The sequence below is a fragment of the Microtus oregoni genome, unplaced genomic scaffold (assembly GCF_018167655.1).
Source record: "Microtus oregoni isolate MIOR12 unplaced genomic scaffold, Mior012 000021F_ref0000039, whole genome shotgun sequence".
Taxonomy (NCBI): Eukaryota; Metazoa; Chordata; class Mammalia; order Rodentia; family Cricetidae; genus Microtus; species Microtus oregoni.
Genome location: NW_024543080.1, coordinates 10,460,586 through 10,476,603, shown reverse-complemented (window position 1 = coordinate 10,476,603; position 16,018 = coordinate 10,460,586). Strand labels below are relative to the sequence as shown.

The following is a 16,018-nucleotide window of genomic DNA, read 5'->3' as shown; positions in this document are numbered from 1 at the left end:
AATCTATGGGAAACTTGCTTGGCCAGTTTCAGCTCTCTTCCTTATTTCATTTAATCCTAGCATCAGCTTGCTTGTATTGCTATTAAAACGTCGGGAGCTAATCATAGGAACTTTTACATCACAAAGGTAATCTATGTCTTATTGTCAGGGTCATGAGATAGAAATCCCAATTTTTTCTTAATAAATGTATGTCATCTGCACACAGAAATCACAGTACACCTTGAAGCATTTGTCCCATTTCTAGAATAGCACGATCCAGTTATATCTGAGTTAGCTATGATATCAGATTAGGATAGTCTTGTTTTTACATTTAGAATTTAACTTACCCATCAGACCCTTATAGTATATACCTGGATTAAAGAACTAGATCCTTCGATTCATTAAAAAATTATTCGCTGAGTATCACATTGTTCTATGAAGTGGGGATATATGAAGAAGAAGAAGACACGATCTCTGTCCATGATGAACCTCATATAGGGTGGGTGTCAGCTGTCACTGAAAGTGCAAATGAGTGACACAACATGTCACAATGCCATGACCTGAGTGCCATTTGCTGTTTTCTTCCTGATGTTTAGAATTCCTGGATTTTTATTAACTGGAATAGAAATGTGGTATAATGACACATGGTGACATCAGAACAGTCACTGGTATGACCTCCAAATTAAGTTGGAGTTGTGTGACTCCAACTATCTTCCTAACAGAGTATTTCTTTTTGATTCAGGGCCATCATAATGTAGGAGGGCTTCAAGTACTGTGGACCCAAGGGTCTTCCTTTCTATATCATGTCATCTTAATCTCCTGTGGACAGGACCACAAGGAGTGTCCTGTCAATAATTAAAATCCATTCCCACAGACTTACCAATAGACCAGACATTCCTCAGATGACACTGGGCTTTGTTAAGTTAGCAACTAAAGCTAACTAGGTGGATAACTAAATATTTTCTTGATGTGGGGTTCCCCTCTATATGCTCAGGTCTACTTCTAAATGCTGAAATAATAGTGACAGTGTCCAGATCAGTTGTGACTAAGGGATACAAAGGAAATCTTCCTTTGCTGTGATGCACTGGAGGAGGTCCATGTGTCAATCCTCCTGACTTCATCTACTCCCTTTTCTGCTTCTTTCCAGACTTAGCAAATGTCTGGCAGAAAAAGAGCCAGCACTTTGTGATTACTAATATCAAAGTCACCATGCAGGCAAGCAGGAATCCAAGCACGTCCAGAGAGTGGTACTGGTACCAGGTGAGGTCATGCGCTGCCACACCTTTTTTGGCCCTTTTTTGGTGCAAGACATACTCAGTCCAGAAAAGAGCTCTGTCCAGGGGCTTCACGGGCTGGTCGTGGTGGATTCTTGATAGACACATGGCGTTCTGCTTATAGCTAAAGACATCGATATCAAAAACCAATTAGTCTTACGTGCTTCAAGCCTATGAAAGGTTCAGGAAAAGCAACACGAAACTAAGTAAATGCAATGGAGGAGCACTAGGTACAGTGTGGTTTTGACTGGGACATGTTTGGAGGTTTGCCTGGAAGTTTCTATTTTCTGTGAAATTCTTTCCAGAACTGAAATGGGAAACCATTTTACCTAGGAAATCTTTCCAGCAGAGCAAATATTCATATGCCTTTTGTTCCCCTGTACTTGGGGTGGTTCATACAGTTTGACACTGATCACACTGATGCTTTTTGAGAAGAAACTGTATCAATATTTTTTGAATGCTCAATAAAAACACTATTAGTGGTTAAAATGAAAATGGGTAAGAATGGAATATACATTGCACAAGATGACTTCAGGGCTGGGATGCAGGTCCTTGATAACTTGCTTATAAATTATTTCCATCATCAAATTTTTCTAAATTAACCTCACATATAGTAAGTCTATGGGGATAGTTTACAGTCTTGTTAGACCATAAATTTCATTGGACAATGTTTGAATGATCTTTATATTGTTTTTGTTGTTTTTAAATTTAGACCAAAAATTAGATGAATTTGGCTGTTACCTTGGATAGAACTTATCTAAACTAGTACCAATTGAACAAATCACTGTACTCACGAAGGGTCATTTATGACTGTCTTCACAGCATGGAGCAAATCTGTGCTGGACATTGTGAGAAAGTTCAGTCGAACACCTGCTCCTTTGGTCTTCATGTGAACAACATTATCACATCGGTAGAAACTGCAAAACAATCCCACACCAGTTAAGAATTACGGCTTATAAAAAGAGTTATTTATTTGAGGGGAAAAATTACAGATTATTGTCCCAAACAACAGTCTTCTTGTCACATACAGGAAACAGAGAGTCTAGTTGCCAGGAAAGGGAGCCGGAAGCAAGAGAGAGATTTCCCAGTTCTTGCAGCTTTATAAAGCATAAGAGACCACGTCCCAGTAGTCTGGTATCTTAAAGGTTATTGTTAGGGTTCATTGTCTTCATTGTCTTCTTTTAACTTTTTTTATTTCATCAGCAGTAAAAGGCACTATAATCTCTGCTAGGTCTATACCTGCTAATTGATGAAGTCTCAATTTACCTTTTATAATTATTTCAGAGATCTTTAAAGGCCCAAGGATTTGTTTGCACTCAATGTTGCCATTCTCATAAGACAAAGATTCAATTATAATACATCTAGCTTCTGGGTCATTTACTCCTATTTGTACAGCCCTAGTTAATCTTTGCAAAAGTCACTAAAAGCTTTTCTCTGACTCTGTTTAACCCTAAGATATGATTTGACTCTCTGTCCTGTTGTACATACGAATAAGTTATGGTCATCATAAAGAGCTTGATCCTGAGGATCAGAGTAAAGTCCTTTACCTAGAATTTGATCTAAGAAAATCTTAAGTCCATTTGCTTTTTCTTGTAGCTCTAAAATTTTCACTTCCTCTTTTAAATAGCATTTCAAAGGTTAACTGAGTCCAATCTTGAGGCATGACTTTGCCACATTTTAACCATTTTCTCTAACAAAGACAAATGTAGTCCATAAGCTACAATTGCTCGTTTCATTTCTTTTAGATCAGTCATATGTATGGGCTCCCATGTATATTCCTTGACAACCTGAGGGTACTTGGACCCAGATGCTTTTTCTGATGTTATTACCGGAAAGGCAGGCAGAGCTCTGGGGAAAAGCTATCCCAGATATTTTTATGCACCGACGAGGTTAAATTTTGCAATTTTACCTTTTGTTCCTGGTCTTCAAATTTGATAATTTCCTCAATCTTTTCAAATCTGTTTACCACTGCTTTTGTAATGTCTTGATCTCCTGTCCAGTGTTCTGCTCTAATGCCCTCATTGAGGATTCCAAGGTATGAAGTTTGTCCAGTAGAGATAATGTCTCATCCTTGAACATAATCTTTATAGCATGTGTATTTTCTTCTGGAGAGACATTCTGTCAGTCAATCTGTCATACCCCTTTGACAGAGTCCAATTAAGACATCCAACAGTGCGAATTCTCTCAAATAATGTTTCAGCACCCACTGTCATTGATTGGGTTTTATGTGCCAAATCGGCTGTTCCCTTCTCTATAGTGCTGAATTTTCCTTTAAATAAATTACTATCCATCTGTACCATTTCCAAAAGTATCTCAGTTGACTGAATCTTGTCAGTTCAATTAGCTATAACCTTCTTCAATTTTCCAACCTCTTCCCTGAGAAGCATGGTTTCATTCTGAAAAGACTGTACCATTTCTAAAAACGCCTCTTTCCTAGCTCTATTGTCAAACCATATTTTTAAAGAAAAAAAATATTGAGTAGAAGACTAATCCCTAGAATCAAAGCTAGTGATATAGAAGGGACATCATTTAAGTCTTGTAAAACCTCACACATGGTATAAGTAAAGAGGCCATTGAAACCTTAGATGGACATATTGGACCTTTAAATTAGCAATTTATGCTCTATATTTAGGATATTAAATCTTACCTGTGGTTCAATTAGTTGGATTAAGTGCAATAACCATAAACTACCGGTAGGTGCCGCCACCAACAAAACTGATCCAGCAGGGCATAGTGGTGCATGTGAATTCACCTGTGGCCAGTCTGAGTTCTGATTTTAGAGTAGAATGCTAAAAGATAAATCACAGACTGTGTGCTCTGCGGATGTCTAGGGCAATGAAACAGGCAAATGCAAACAAATCATTAGAATGCCACAGAACAGCTTGCTCAGACAAGGTAAGCCCTTGTTTCACCAAAATGTCTGCAATGCACCGTGGTGGGAGGCAAATGGTAGGTTGCTTGGGTACTTGAAGCCAATCCAAGGCATGTAAAGGGAAAAGAATTGTGGCTGATCTGTAGAAAAGCTTCTCTGCGAGATTCTATATTAAACAGCTGGCTCCAGGCACAGGCCGTGGCCTGCTGAGGGATTGCTCAGGCCCAGCTGGGCTGATGGCAGACAGTAGAGCCAGGGGCTCCAGATGAAGCCTCAAAACAATCCCGCGCCAATTAAAAATTAGGAATAATAAAAATGGTTATTTATTTGAGGGGAAAAATTTACAGATCACCGTCCCAAAAAACATTCTTCTTGTAGCAAACAGGAAACAGAGAGTCCAGTCACTAGAAAGGGAGCGGGAAGCAAGACAGATTGCCCAGTTCCTACTGCTTTTTAAAGTATAAGAGACCACGCCCCAGTGGGCTGGTATCTTAAAGACTATTGGCTGAGGAGCAGAAAAATCTCCAGTAGGAATTGGTCACCAAACAAAGGAATGCTAACCACAGGAATCCCATGGTACAGCGCCTCATAGATGCCATTGATGCCACCATGAGTTATAAAAACTCTGGTTTTAGGATGACCTAACAAGGAGATAAATTAAGGGCAAATATTAACTATAAGTCTGAGAAAGAAAATGAGAGGCAGAGGAAAAGGGCCCAGAAAGGGCAATTATTCTCTAGACAACATCATCATACCCATGAAATGGAACTGAAGTCCTCTCATGTCTTAGATATGGAGCATCACAAGTCCATGGATGCTTATTGAAGGCCACATAGAGAAGGTGGAGTGTGGAAGTAGAATGATTTTTGCAGTGGACAAAAAGGCAGAGCACCTTCCAAGTGGAGCAATCACCAAATGCAAACACAGGCAATGATTCAGGAGAGAATGTTCTCCTAAAGAAACAGTGAAGTCACTGCTCATAATAGGTTCCTTCCATGTGGTAGGTGGCTAGTTGCTCACACTGATGGGATGAAGCTTAAGACAAGCAATACTCCATCCAATATAGGACTGCGTCATGATGTGAAGTTTTCGAGGTGCTAGTAAATGAAGGGTCATTAATGAAAGAATACCATCCTCGCTGGCATTTGAAATGGTGCTACCCTAGAGGAAAGGGCAGGTGTAAAGGTTTAGAAATAGGAGGTGAACACAAACATGAAGAAGTGGCTTAAGTTTATCTGAATGAAAATTACAGAGGAGAAAATAATGGATATTCCAATCTCCAATGTTACTGTACATCATAGTCACACCAATTTTTATCCATTTTCGCTAGGACTAGATTACATTTGTCATAAATGCATTAATGTTGACATACCCCTTATTGTCTCAGGCATATCTCTTGATGCTTGTCGAGAAGGTCATTCTGGGGAATCCATTTGTACAGCCAAGTGTTGGAGCCCAAGGTGTCTGGCTTCTTGCCTTCAAATCGCCAAAGAACCTGTTAAGATGAAGCTAGCTTCTTATTACTTAGGTCAAATGTCAAGTTCCTCCTGCTAGATTTCTGGAGAGATTAAGAATCGATGGAGATAAACCCCAGTCCCTAAGGGCCAGGCAGTGAGGATGGATGATGGGAACCGTGAAGAACTACTACAGCAAGAAAGCAAGTTCTCTTCACTGTCCTGCAGTTAGTCTCGTGCTTATCCGAGTTTCAGCCTGGCACCTTAATGTTTGGTCAACAGCAGCTTAGGGAAAGTTATGTGCAGTAAAGTGAAACAGGAGTTAAGAACAGTGTGAATGTAATTCCAGTTCATCAATCCATCAAAGTTACAAATATATACCAGTTTTTTTCAGCATATATTTGTAACAGTTTCTATTTTCCAAATTTCACTATAAGTACTTGCCCTTGGTATTTGATTTAGTTCACATATAATCACTTCTATCATCAGTATTTTACTAGATTAGACCCTTGTGTTGTGGCATATGGTCACTTCAAGAGTAAGTTCCCAAGTTACCCCTTGTTTCAGAATTCATAGACTAAGACCCCAGTTGGAATTGAGATTGGTAAATCCTGTCCTACCTCCTTTTTCTTCTTCTTCTTCTTCTTCTTCTTCTTCTTCTTCTTCTTCTTCTTCTTCTTCTTCTTTTTGAATAGCAGAGCAAGTAATACCATGCATAGGCCCATTTTGAAATGTGGATGATGGAAACTGCAGTGAGTTTTTTAAATACATAAAAAATATTATCTAAATAAAAAGGTGTTTGATCGTATTTGGCCGTGATAACAAAGGAATATGATACAACACTCATTCCAGTTTTTAAACTTATATTTTCTTTATTTAAAGAAGGCTTTTTTCCCACATAATATATTCTGTTTATCGTTTCTTCTCCTCTAAACCTTCCCCTGATTGTCATCTCCCTTTTTATCCAAATACATATTCTTTTTCTTTGTTTTGTTGTGTTTCCAAATGAAGTTAAAAATTAGTTGTCCTTTCAAATTCTGTAAAGAATTACGTTGGAGTTTTGATGGGGATTTTTAGAATAATTGGTAGAATGATTATTTCCTTTATATTAACCCTATTGATCCATAATAATGGGAGATCATTTCATCTTCAGTTTCTTTCTTTGATGTCCTAAAGTTATTTTTTTATTTTATTTTATTTTGCACAAAGTCAAAATATTTTATTTGTTATGCCTGGATCACAGAGTTGCTCCCAAAACCAACTAGGAGACTGAATCTTGTATGTGAAAGCAAAGAGCCTTTATTCTCTCTCTCTCTCTCTCTCTCTCTCTCTCTCTCTCTCTCTCTCTGTTTTTTGATCAAACTCATAGACATCCACCTGCTTCTGCCTCCCGAGTGCTGGTATTAAAGGCGTGTGCCTCTACCAGCTGCTGAGCCTTTAGTCTTACACAAGTTCACAACTTGAGCTCCTTGTGTGTCCAACCTATTGGTGTGGTCAGAGAGCCCTGAGCTCAGATGGGGTTGGGTTTTTTATCATAACAAAAGTAGGGATGAGGAATTTCTAAGGTTCAAGACCCTTTGTCTAGGGGTGTCCTGGTAAGACGCAATGGGTGTGTGCTGGCAGGTGATTCTATTTACAATGCTTGGAACATTAGGAATTTCCTGTTCCTGGGTGGTGCCTGGTGGTCTCAGTTTGTGGTTTTGTTTTTTTTTTTTAATTTATTTATTTATTAAGGATTTCTGCCTCCTCCCCGCAACCGCTTCCCATTTCCCTCCCCCTCCCCCGATCAAGTCCCCCTCCCTCATCTGCTTAAAGAGCAATCAGGGTTCCCTGACCTGTGGGAAGTCCAAGGACCGCCCACCTCTATCCAGGTCTCGTAAGGTAAGCATTCAAACTGCCTAGGCTCCCCCAAAGCCAGTACGTGCAGTAGGATCAAAAACCAACTGCAATTGTTCTTGAGTTCTCAGTATTCCTCATTGTCCGCTATGTTCAGCTAGTCCGGATTTATCCCATGCTTTTTCAGACCTAGGCCAGCTGGCCTTGGTGAGTTCCCGATAGAACATCCCCATTGTGTCAGGGTGTGGGTGCACCGCTCGTGGTCCTGAGTTCCTTGCTCGTGCTCCCTCTCCTTCTGCTCCTGATTGGACCTTGAGATTTCTGTCCCATGCTCCCATGTGGGTCTCTGTCTCTGTCTCCTTTCATCGCCTGATGAAGGTTAATATTCATGAGGATGCCTATGTGTTTGTCTTTGGATTTACCTTCTTATTTAGCTTCTATAGGAACATGAATTATAAGCTCAATGTCCTTTATTTATGACTAGAAACCAAATATGAGTGAGTACATCCCATGTTCCTCTTTTTGGGTCTGGCTTACCTCACTCAGGATAGTGTTTTCTATTTCCATCCATTTGTATGCAAAATTCAAGAAGTCCTTGTTTTTTACTGCTGAGTAATACTCTAATATGTATATATTCCATACTTTCTTCATCCATTCTTCCATTGAAGGGCATCTAGGTTGTTTCCAGGTTCTGGCTATTACAGACAATGCTGCCAAGAACATAGTTGAGCATATACTTTTGTTGCATGATAGGTCCTCTCTTGGGTATATTCCCAAGAGTGGTATTGCTGGATCCAGGGGTAGGTTGATCCCGAATTTCCTGAGAAACCGAAACACTGATTTCCAGAGTGGTTGCACAAGTTTGCATTCCCACAAGCAATGGGTGAGTGTACCCCTTTCTCCACAACCTCTCCAGCAAAGACTATCATTGGTGTTTTTTATTTTAGCCATTCTGACAGGTGTAAGATGGTATCTTAAAGTTGTCTTGATTTGCATTTCCCTGATCGCTAAGGAAGTTGAGCATGACCTTAAGTGTCTTTTGGCCATTTGAAGTTCTTCTGTTGAGAATTCTCTGTTCAGCTCAATGCCCCATTTTATAATTGGGTTGATTAGCCTTTTACGGTCTAGTTTCTTGATTTCTTTATATATTTTGGAGATCAGACCTTTGTCAGTTGCGGGGTTGGTGAAAATCTTCTCCCAGTCAGTGGGTTGCCATTTTTGTCTTAGTGACAGTGTCCTTTGCTTTACAGAAGCTTCTCAGCCTCAGGAAGTCCCATTTATTCAATGATGCCCTTAGTGTCTATGCTGCTGGGGTTATACGTAGGAAGTGGTCTCCTGTGCCCATGTGCTGTAGAGTACTTCCCACTTTCTCTTCTATCAGGTTCAGTGTGTTCGGACTGATATTGAGGTCTTTAATCCATTTGGACTTGAGTTTTGTGCATGGTGATAGATATGGATCTATTTTCATTCTTCTACAGATTGACATCCAGTTTTGCCAGCACCATTTGTTGAAGATGCTCTCTTTTTTCCATTGTATACTTTTAGCTCCTTTATCGAAAATCAGGTGTTCATAGGTTTGTGGGTTAAAGTCAGGGTCTTCTATTCGATTCCATTGGTCGACTTCTCTGTTTTTATGCCAATACCAAGCTGTTTTCAATACTGTAGCTCTGTAATAGAGTTTGAAGTCAGGGATGGTAATGCCTCCAGACAATCCTTTATTGTATAAGATTGTTTTGGCTATCCTGGGTTTTTTGTTTTTTCCATATAAAGTTGATTATTATCCTCTCAAGATCTGTGAAGAATTTTGATGGGATCTTGATGGGGATTGCATTGAATCTATAGATTGCTTTTGGTAGAATTGCCATTTTTACTATGTTGGTCCTCCCAATCCAAGAGCAAGGGAGGTCCTTCCATTTTCTGGTGTCTTCTTCAATTTCTTTCTTCAAAGACTTATAGTTCTTGTCAAATAGATCTTTCACTTCCTTGGTCACAGTTACCCCAAGATATTTTATGCTATTTGTGGCTATCGTGAAAGGTGATGCTTCTCTGATTTTCCTCTCTGCTTCCTTATCCTTAGTGTATAGGAAGGCAACTGATTTTTTGGAGTTGATCTTGTATCCTGCCACATTACTAAAGCTGTTTATCAGCTGTAGGAGTTCTTTGGTAGAATTTTTGGGGTCGCTTATGTATACTATCATATCATCTGCAAATAACGAAAGCTTAACTTCTTCCTTTCCAATACGAATCCCCTTGATCTCCTTATGTTGTCTTATTGCTATTGCTAGAACTTCAAGCACTATATTGAAGAGGTATGGAGAGAGTGGACATCCTTGTCGTGTTCCTGATTTTAGTGAGATGGCTTTGAGTTTTTCTCCATTTAATTTAATGTTAGCTGTTGGCTTGCTGTAAATAGCTTTTATTATATTTATGTAGGACCCTTGTATCCCTATTCTCTCCAAGACCTTTATCATAAAGGGGTGTTGAATTTTGTCGAATGCTTTTTGAGCATCTAATGAAATGATCATATGGTTTTTTTCTTTCAGTTTATTTATATGGTGGATTACATTGATAGATTTTCGTATGTTGAACCAGCCCTGCATCTCTGGGATGAAGCCTACTTAATCATAATGGATAATTTTTCTTATGTGTTCTTGGATTCGGTTTGCCAGTATTTTGTTGAGAATTTTTGCGTCGATGTTCATGAGTGAGATAGGTCTGTAATTCTCTTTCTTGGTTGCGTCTTTGTGTGGTTTTGGTATCAGGGTAACTGTAGCTTCATAAAAGGAATTTGGCAATGCCTCTTCTGTTTCTATATTGTGAAATACATTAAGGAGTATAGGTATTAGTTCTTCTTGGAAGTTCTGGTAGAATTCTGCATGGAAACCATCTGGTCCTGGGCTTTTTTTCGAAGGGAGATTTTTGATAACTGTTTCTAATTCTTCGCCAGTAACCGGTCTATTGAGATCATTCACCTGGTCTTGGTTTAGCTTTGGTATATGGTACTTATTTAAAAAAATGCCCATTTCTTTTGTATTTTCCAGTTTTGAGGCATACAGGCTTTTGTAGTAAGATCAAATGATTCTCTGAATTTCCTCTGTGTCTGTGGTTATGTCCCCCTTTTCATTTCTGATCTTATTTATTTGCGTGTTCTCTCTCTGTCGTTTAATTAGTTTGGATAGGGGTTTGTCTATCTTGTTGATTTTCTCCAAGAATCAGCTTTTTGTTTCATTGATTCTTTGGACTGTTTTCTGTGTTTCTATTTTGTTGATTTCAGCCCTCAGTTTTATTATTTCCAGTCTTCTACTTCTCCTGGGTGCATCTGCTTCTTTTTTTTTCTAGAGCTTTCAGGTGTGTTTTTAAGTCCCCAATGTATGCATTCTCCGTTTTCTTTAAGTGGGCACTTAGTGCTATGAACTTTCCTCTTAGCACTGCTTTCATTGTGTCCCATAGGTTTGAGTATGTTGTCCCTTTATTTTCATTAAATTCAAGGAAGACTTTAATTTCTTTCTTGATTTCTTCCTTGACCCACGTGTGGTTCAGTAGTTGACTGTTCAGTTTCCATGAGTTTGTCGGTTTTTTGGGGGTAGCGTGGTTGTTGCCTTCTAACTTTAATCCGTGGTGATCTGATAAGACACAGGTGGACACTGATATTTTTTTGTATCTGTGGAGGTTTCCTTTGTTTCCGAGTATGTGGTCAATTTTTGAGAAGGTTCCATGAGCTGCAGAGAAGAAGGTATATTCTTTCCTATTTGGGTGGAATGTTCTATAGATGTCTGTTAAGTCCATTTGCTTCATTACCTCCAATAATTCTCTTAATTCTCTATTAGGTTTCTGCCTGATTGACCTGTCCCTTGGAGAGAGAGAGGTGTGTTGAAGTCTCCTACTACTAGTGTGTGTGGTTTGATGTCTGCCTTGAGTTCTAGTAATATTTCTTTTACATAAGTAGGTGCTTTTATATTGGGGGCATAGATAGTCAGGATTGAGACGTTATCCTGATTAATTGTTCCTGTCATGAGTATAAAGTGACCATCTCGGTCTCTTCTGATTGATTTTAGTTTGAAGTCAGTTTTGTTAGAAATTAGTATGGCCACACCTGCTCTTTTCTTAGGACCATTTGCTTGAAACACCTTTTCCCAACCCTTTACTCTGAGTAGTTGCCTGTCTTTGTGGTTGAGATGTGTTTCTTGCAAACAGCAGAATGTTGGATCCTGTTTTCTTATCCAATCTTTTAGCCTGTGCCTTTTTATAGGTGAATTAAGCCCATTAATATTAAGTGATATTAATGACCAATGGTTGTTTACTCCAGTTATTCTTACTGCTTTTGGTAGTAGAGATTGTGTGTCTCCCTTCTTGGAGATGTGCTGGTGAAGGGTCACTAGATGCCTGGGTTATTGTAGGCAGTGGTGTCAGTGTTGGATTCCTTGGGTTGCGATTTTCCTTCTATTACTTTCTGTAGGGCTGGATTTGTGGCTACGTATTGTTTAAATTTGTTCTTATCCTGGAATGTCTTGTTTTCTCCATTGATAATGAACGATAGTTTAGCTGGGTATAGTAGTTTGGGTTTGCATCCATGGTCTCTTAGTTTCTGTAGTACATCTATCAAGGACCTTCTGGCTTTCATAATTTCCATAGAGAAGTCAGGTGTAAGTCTGATTGGTTTACCTTTATAAGTTACTTGCCCTTTTTCCTTTGCAGCTCTTAATATTCTTTCTTTAGCCAGTATATTTTGTGTTTTGATTATTACATGGCGAGGAGATGTTTTTCTTTGATCCAGTCTGTTTGGTATTCTGTATGCTTCTTGAATATTTAACTGAATATCTTTCTTTAAGTTGGGAAAGTTTTCTTCCATAATTTTGTTGAAAATATTTTCTGGGCCTTTGAGCTGTGACTCTTCTCCTTCTTCTATTCCTATTATTCTTAGGTTTGGTTTTTTTTTATTGTGTCCCATATTTCCTGAATGTTTTGTGTTGAGAATTTGTTGGCTTTGCTGTTTTCTTTGATCTGTTCGTTTATTTTCTCTATGGTGTCCTCAGCATCTGAGATTCTTTCTTCTAGCTCTTGTATTCTATTGATTATGCTTGTTTCTGTAGACTCTGCTCATTGACCTAAATTTTCCATATCCAGCTGGTCCTCAGTTTGTATTTTCTTCCTTGCCTTCATTTCAGTTTTCAATTCTTGAACTGTTTCCATTACCTGATTGATCGTTTTTTTCTTGGTTTCCCAGGGTATCATGCACGTATTTACTCATTTCTTCAAACTTTTTGTTATACTTCTCATCCATTTCTATAAGGGCATTTTTTACATGTTGTTTAAGGGACTCTATTGCCTTCATAAATTCAATTTTTTCCACTTCTTCTGTGTTAGGTTGTTCAAATACTTCTGTTGTAAGATCATTGGGTTCTGGTGTTTTCATGTTGTTTTCAGATTGTTGGGTGAATTCTTGCCTTGGCGCCTGCCCATCTCCTCCTGTTGATCCTATCTAATGGGTCTTTTAAAAACCGGATCAGGTTTTCCCGCTGGCCAAGGGCTCCTCTTACAAAATGCCCTCGCTCTGTTTCCTGCCGCAGGCCAAGAACCCTCTCACCCCTCCGAAGGGTCTTCAGGACAGGACCAGGCTCCCCGTGTGCCAGTGACCTGGCCAACCAAAGGCCTACCTCTTTGATTTAATTGTAGTAGGGCGATCTGCTCTCCTTATTGCACACCTGTCCCCGGTCTGCCTTCGCGCCGGTCCTCCAAAGCCTCTTCCTGAATGTGGTGTCGCTCCGCTGCGTCTGGCCACCGCGCCGCCTCTGTACGTCTGGCCCTGGCCGCTGCACCGCCTCTGTGCCTAAAGTTATTTTTTTAAACACAAGTCTTTTGCTTGTCTGATTAGTTACCACAAGATAAAGAATTTAATTTTTAGTTTTTGAGGCTATTCTGAAAGGCATTGTTTTCCTGATTTTTTTCAGTCTCCTTGTCATTTGAATATAAGAAGCCTACTAAATTTTGTGACTTAATATCTTATCCTGCTTCTTTGCTGAAAGTGATTATCAGCTCTAGAATGTTCCAGGTGGAAGTTTTAGTGTTTCTTCAATATAAAAATCACATATTTACAAATAAAGTTAGTTTGTCTTCTTCCTTAATTGTATCCTCTTCATCCAGCTTAGACTTTTAGTAGTATATGTAGTAAGTAGATATGAAAAGACAGAGAGAGAAGAGAAAGAGAGAGAGAGAGAGAGATAGAGAGAGAGAGAGAGAGAGAGAGAGAGAGAGAGAGAAAGGACATCCTTGTCCTTATTTCAGTGAAAATGCTTTGAGTGCCTTCCCATTTAAGTTCTTATTTTCTGTGGTATGTTTTTAATCATTTATTATATTATGTGTCATTGGATTCTGTTCATAAGTTTTTGTTGAAAATTTTTGCATCTATGTTCAGAAGAAAAATTTTTCTGTAATTCTCTCTGTTTTTGGGGCCTTTTTGTGGTTTTGTATCAGGGTAATTGTGGCTTCATACTAAAATGAATCATGCAATTTTCCTTCAGTTTCTCTTTTGTGTAATAATTTGAGAAGTATTGGCATTAACTCTTTCTCTATCGGCTGGTAGAATTCTGAGTAGAATCCATATAGCTCTGGGATTTTTGGTTGGGAGATCTAATTGCCATGTTTATTTTATTAGGGGTTATGGGTTGGTTTAAATTTCTTATCTGATCTTGATTTAATTTTAGTGCATTGTATATATCAATAAATTTATCTATTTCCTTTAGTTTTGTGTTTTTTTCCATAATGTAGAGCTATGAGATTTCATTTTACAATGTGTAAATCCTTTATTCAACAGAAGACCTGCAAATGCCGTTTTATAAGTTAATTTTGTATTTCTAATGATATTATTTGACATAGAAATATTTCAATTTTATGGTCATTGCCAGGATACAATGATTTTTTGCAAACAAAACAGGGTATACAGTATTAATGTGTAAGTACAATTGTGTCCTGTCAAATTTCTATACGCTTTGCTGACTTTGAAAGAACACAGAGAAACACAAGGTGGCCTGACTGCTTTAATGTCTGGGGAAGTGCCTTGACTTTTCAGAAACTGAAAGGAACACAGTACCCCAAGAGCCATGGATTTAAACCTAAAAAACCCATGATTCATGCTATTCAGAAAGATAGACCAGGCTCACTCCATGATTCCCTTCAGTGAGTGATAGGCTAGCATTGGCGAAAGGTACTGATTGAGTTCTCTTAATTAGGACTTGGGTTCTGGCTTCACAAAGAGCAACAGAGGAAGAACTAGGGTACCTGGTTCAGGTCAAGCATTGCAGTGAGTTTGTATTGGATGGAAATGGGATAGGAAGAGTGACTAGGCTACTGGCACTTCCTAAATTGAGGTGGATAAGGCTAGGTTTCCTATCTGGGTCACAGTCAAGCATGTGTGGGGTACCAGGTAGAGAGTAGTTCTGCAGAACTTTGGGGACTCACAAAGGAATGGAGATGTACTAGAAGGAATAGCTGAAGGATGCCACAGAATAACTAGGGGTACTGTGGACCCACCTCCTCAAAAACTTTTAAAGTGGTGTGTGTGTGTGTGTGTGTGTGTGTGTGTGTGTGTGTTATGTGCCATAGAACTCTTTTATTGGTAAAGGTAATGTGGGATTTAATTATCTTCTTACTGCATCTTGGTCCCAGGGTTTGATTTATCTCAGGTGGTTAGGCTTGGTGGAAAGTACCTCTATCAGCTTAGCTGTCACATGAGGCACATTATCAGAAAATGCTTTTTATTCCTTTAGAATCTTTTTGTCACATTGTCACTCAGGCCAGGAAAATATGAAAAGAGGAACCCTTAATTTGAGGAAGCATCTGCATGAGAGTGGCCTCTAGGCACTGTCTGTAGGCATTTTCTTGGTTGATGATTTATTTTGGACTCCTCAGCTCACTGAGGGTCGTGTTACCCCCGGGCAACTGGTGGAGCAGACTCAGCAAGCCAGTCAGAAGCGTTCCTCTATGACCCCTGTTTCACTTCCTGGCTAGGAGTTTCCTCCTTGACTTACGTCAGTGATAGATTATCCAGAGATCTACAAAGAAAAGTAAAACCTTACCTCCCTAAGTTACTTTTAGTCATGTTCATTACAACTCTGGGGGCCAGCCGTGATAAGCTACGTATGGGCAGGTCACCCAAAGGAAGTTCTTTACTTGCAATCATTAACACCTGCCCGAGTAGAACTTGGCCATTGATAAATTTATTAAGAGGCCTGAGTCTCAGTAGTTTACCCTGAAGCAATGCCTGGTTGTAGGAAGAACTACAAGCTGCTCTTACCTGACCTCTACCCAAGAACAGACCATTAAAAGGAAATGCTTAACATTCCAACCACTATAGGTAGGACCACCTGCCAGAACACACTCACCAGGACACCCCTAGAAAAAAAAGCGCAGGGCCAAATGGTTTCAGCTCTGAAGCCTACAAGGGTTTCAAAGAAGAAATAACAATACTCCTCAAATTGTTCCACACATCAGACAGGGCCTGATCTCCAAATATATAAAGAACTCAAGAAACTGGTCACCAACATAACAATCCAATAAAAAATGGGTATAGACCTAAACAGAGAACTCTCAAGAGACGATCTAACATG

The 16,018-nt window shown here is 39.2% G+C and overlaps 1 protein-coding gene across 1 annotated transcript; it reads right to left on the bottom strand.

The window, feature by feature from the left end:
- Positions 1–1,100: 1,100 nt before the first annotated feature.
- LOC121460674 (UDP-glucuronosyltransferase 2B31-like) lies at positions 1,101–14,514 on the bottom strand. Its single transcript, XM_041671121.1, has 6 exons — positions 14,503–14,514; positions 13,118–13,279; positions 5,541–5,620; positions 4,658–4,774; positions 2,048–2,158; positions 1,101–1,377 (listed from the first exon to the last, which is right to left on the bottom strand). The coding sequence occupies exons 1-6, from the start codon at positions 14,512–14,514 to the stop codon at positions 1,101–1,103; spliced, it is 759 nt and encodes a 252-aa protein (XP_041527055.1).
- Positions 14,515–16,018: the final 1,504 nt, after the last annotated feature.

Bases quoted from the DNA above. Each gene is read 5' to 3' on its own strand.
- LOC121460674 (XM_041671121.1), bottom strand. The intron at 5,621-13,117 runs GTGTGCAATAAG...TCATCTTAACAG, and splicing joins CGAAGGCAGACCGGGGACAG to GTTCTTTGGCGATTTGAAGG. The intron at 1,378-2,047 runs GTGAGTACAGTG...CGATGTCTTTAG, and splicing joins ACAGTCATAAATGACCCTTC to CTATAAGCAGAACGCCATGT.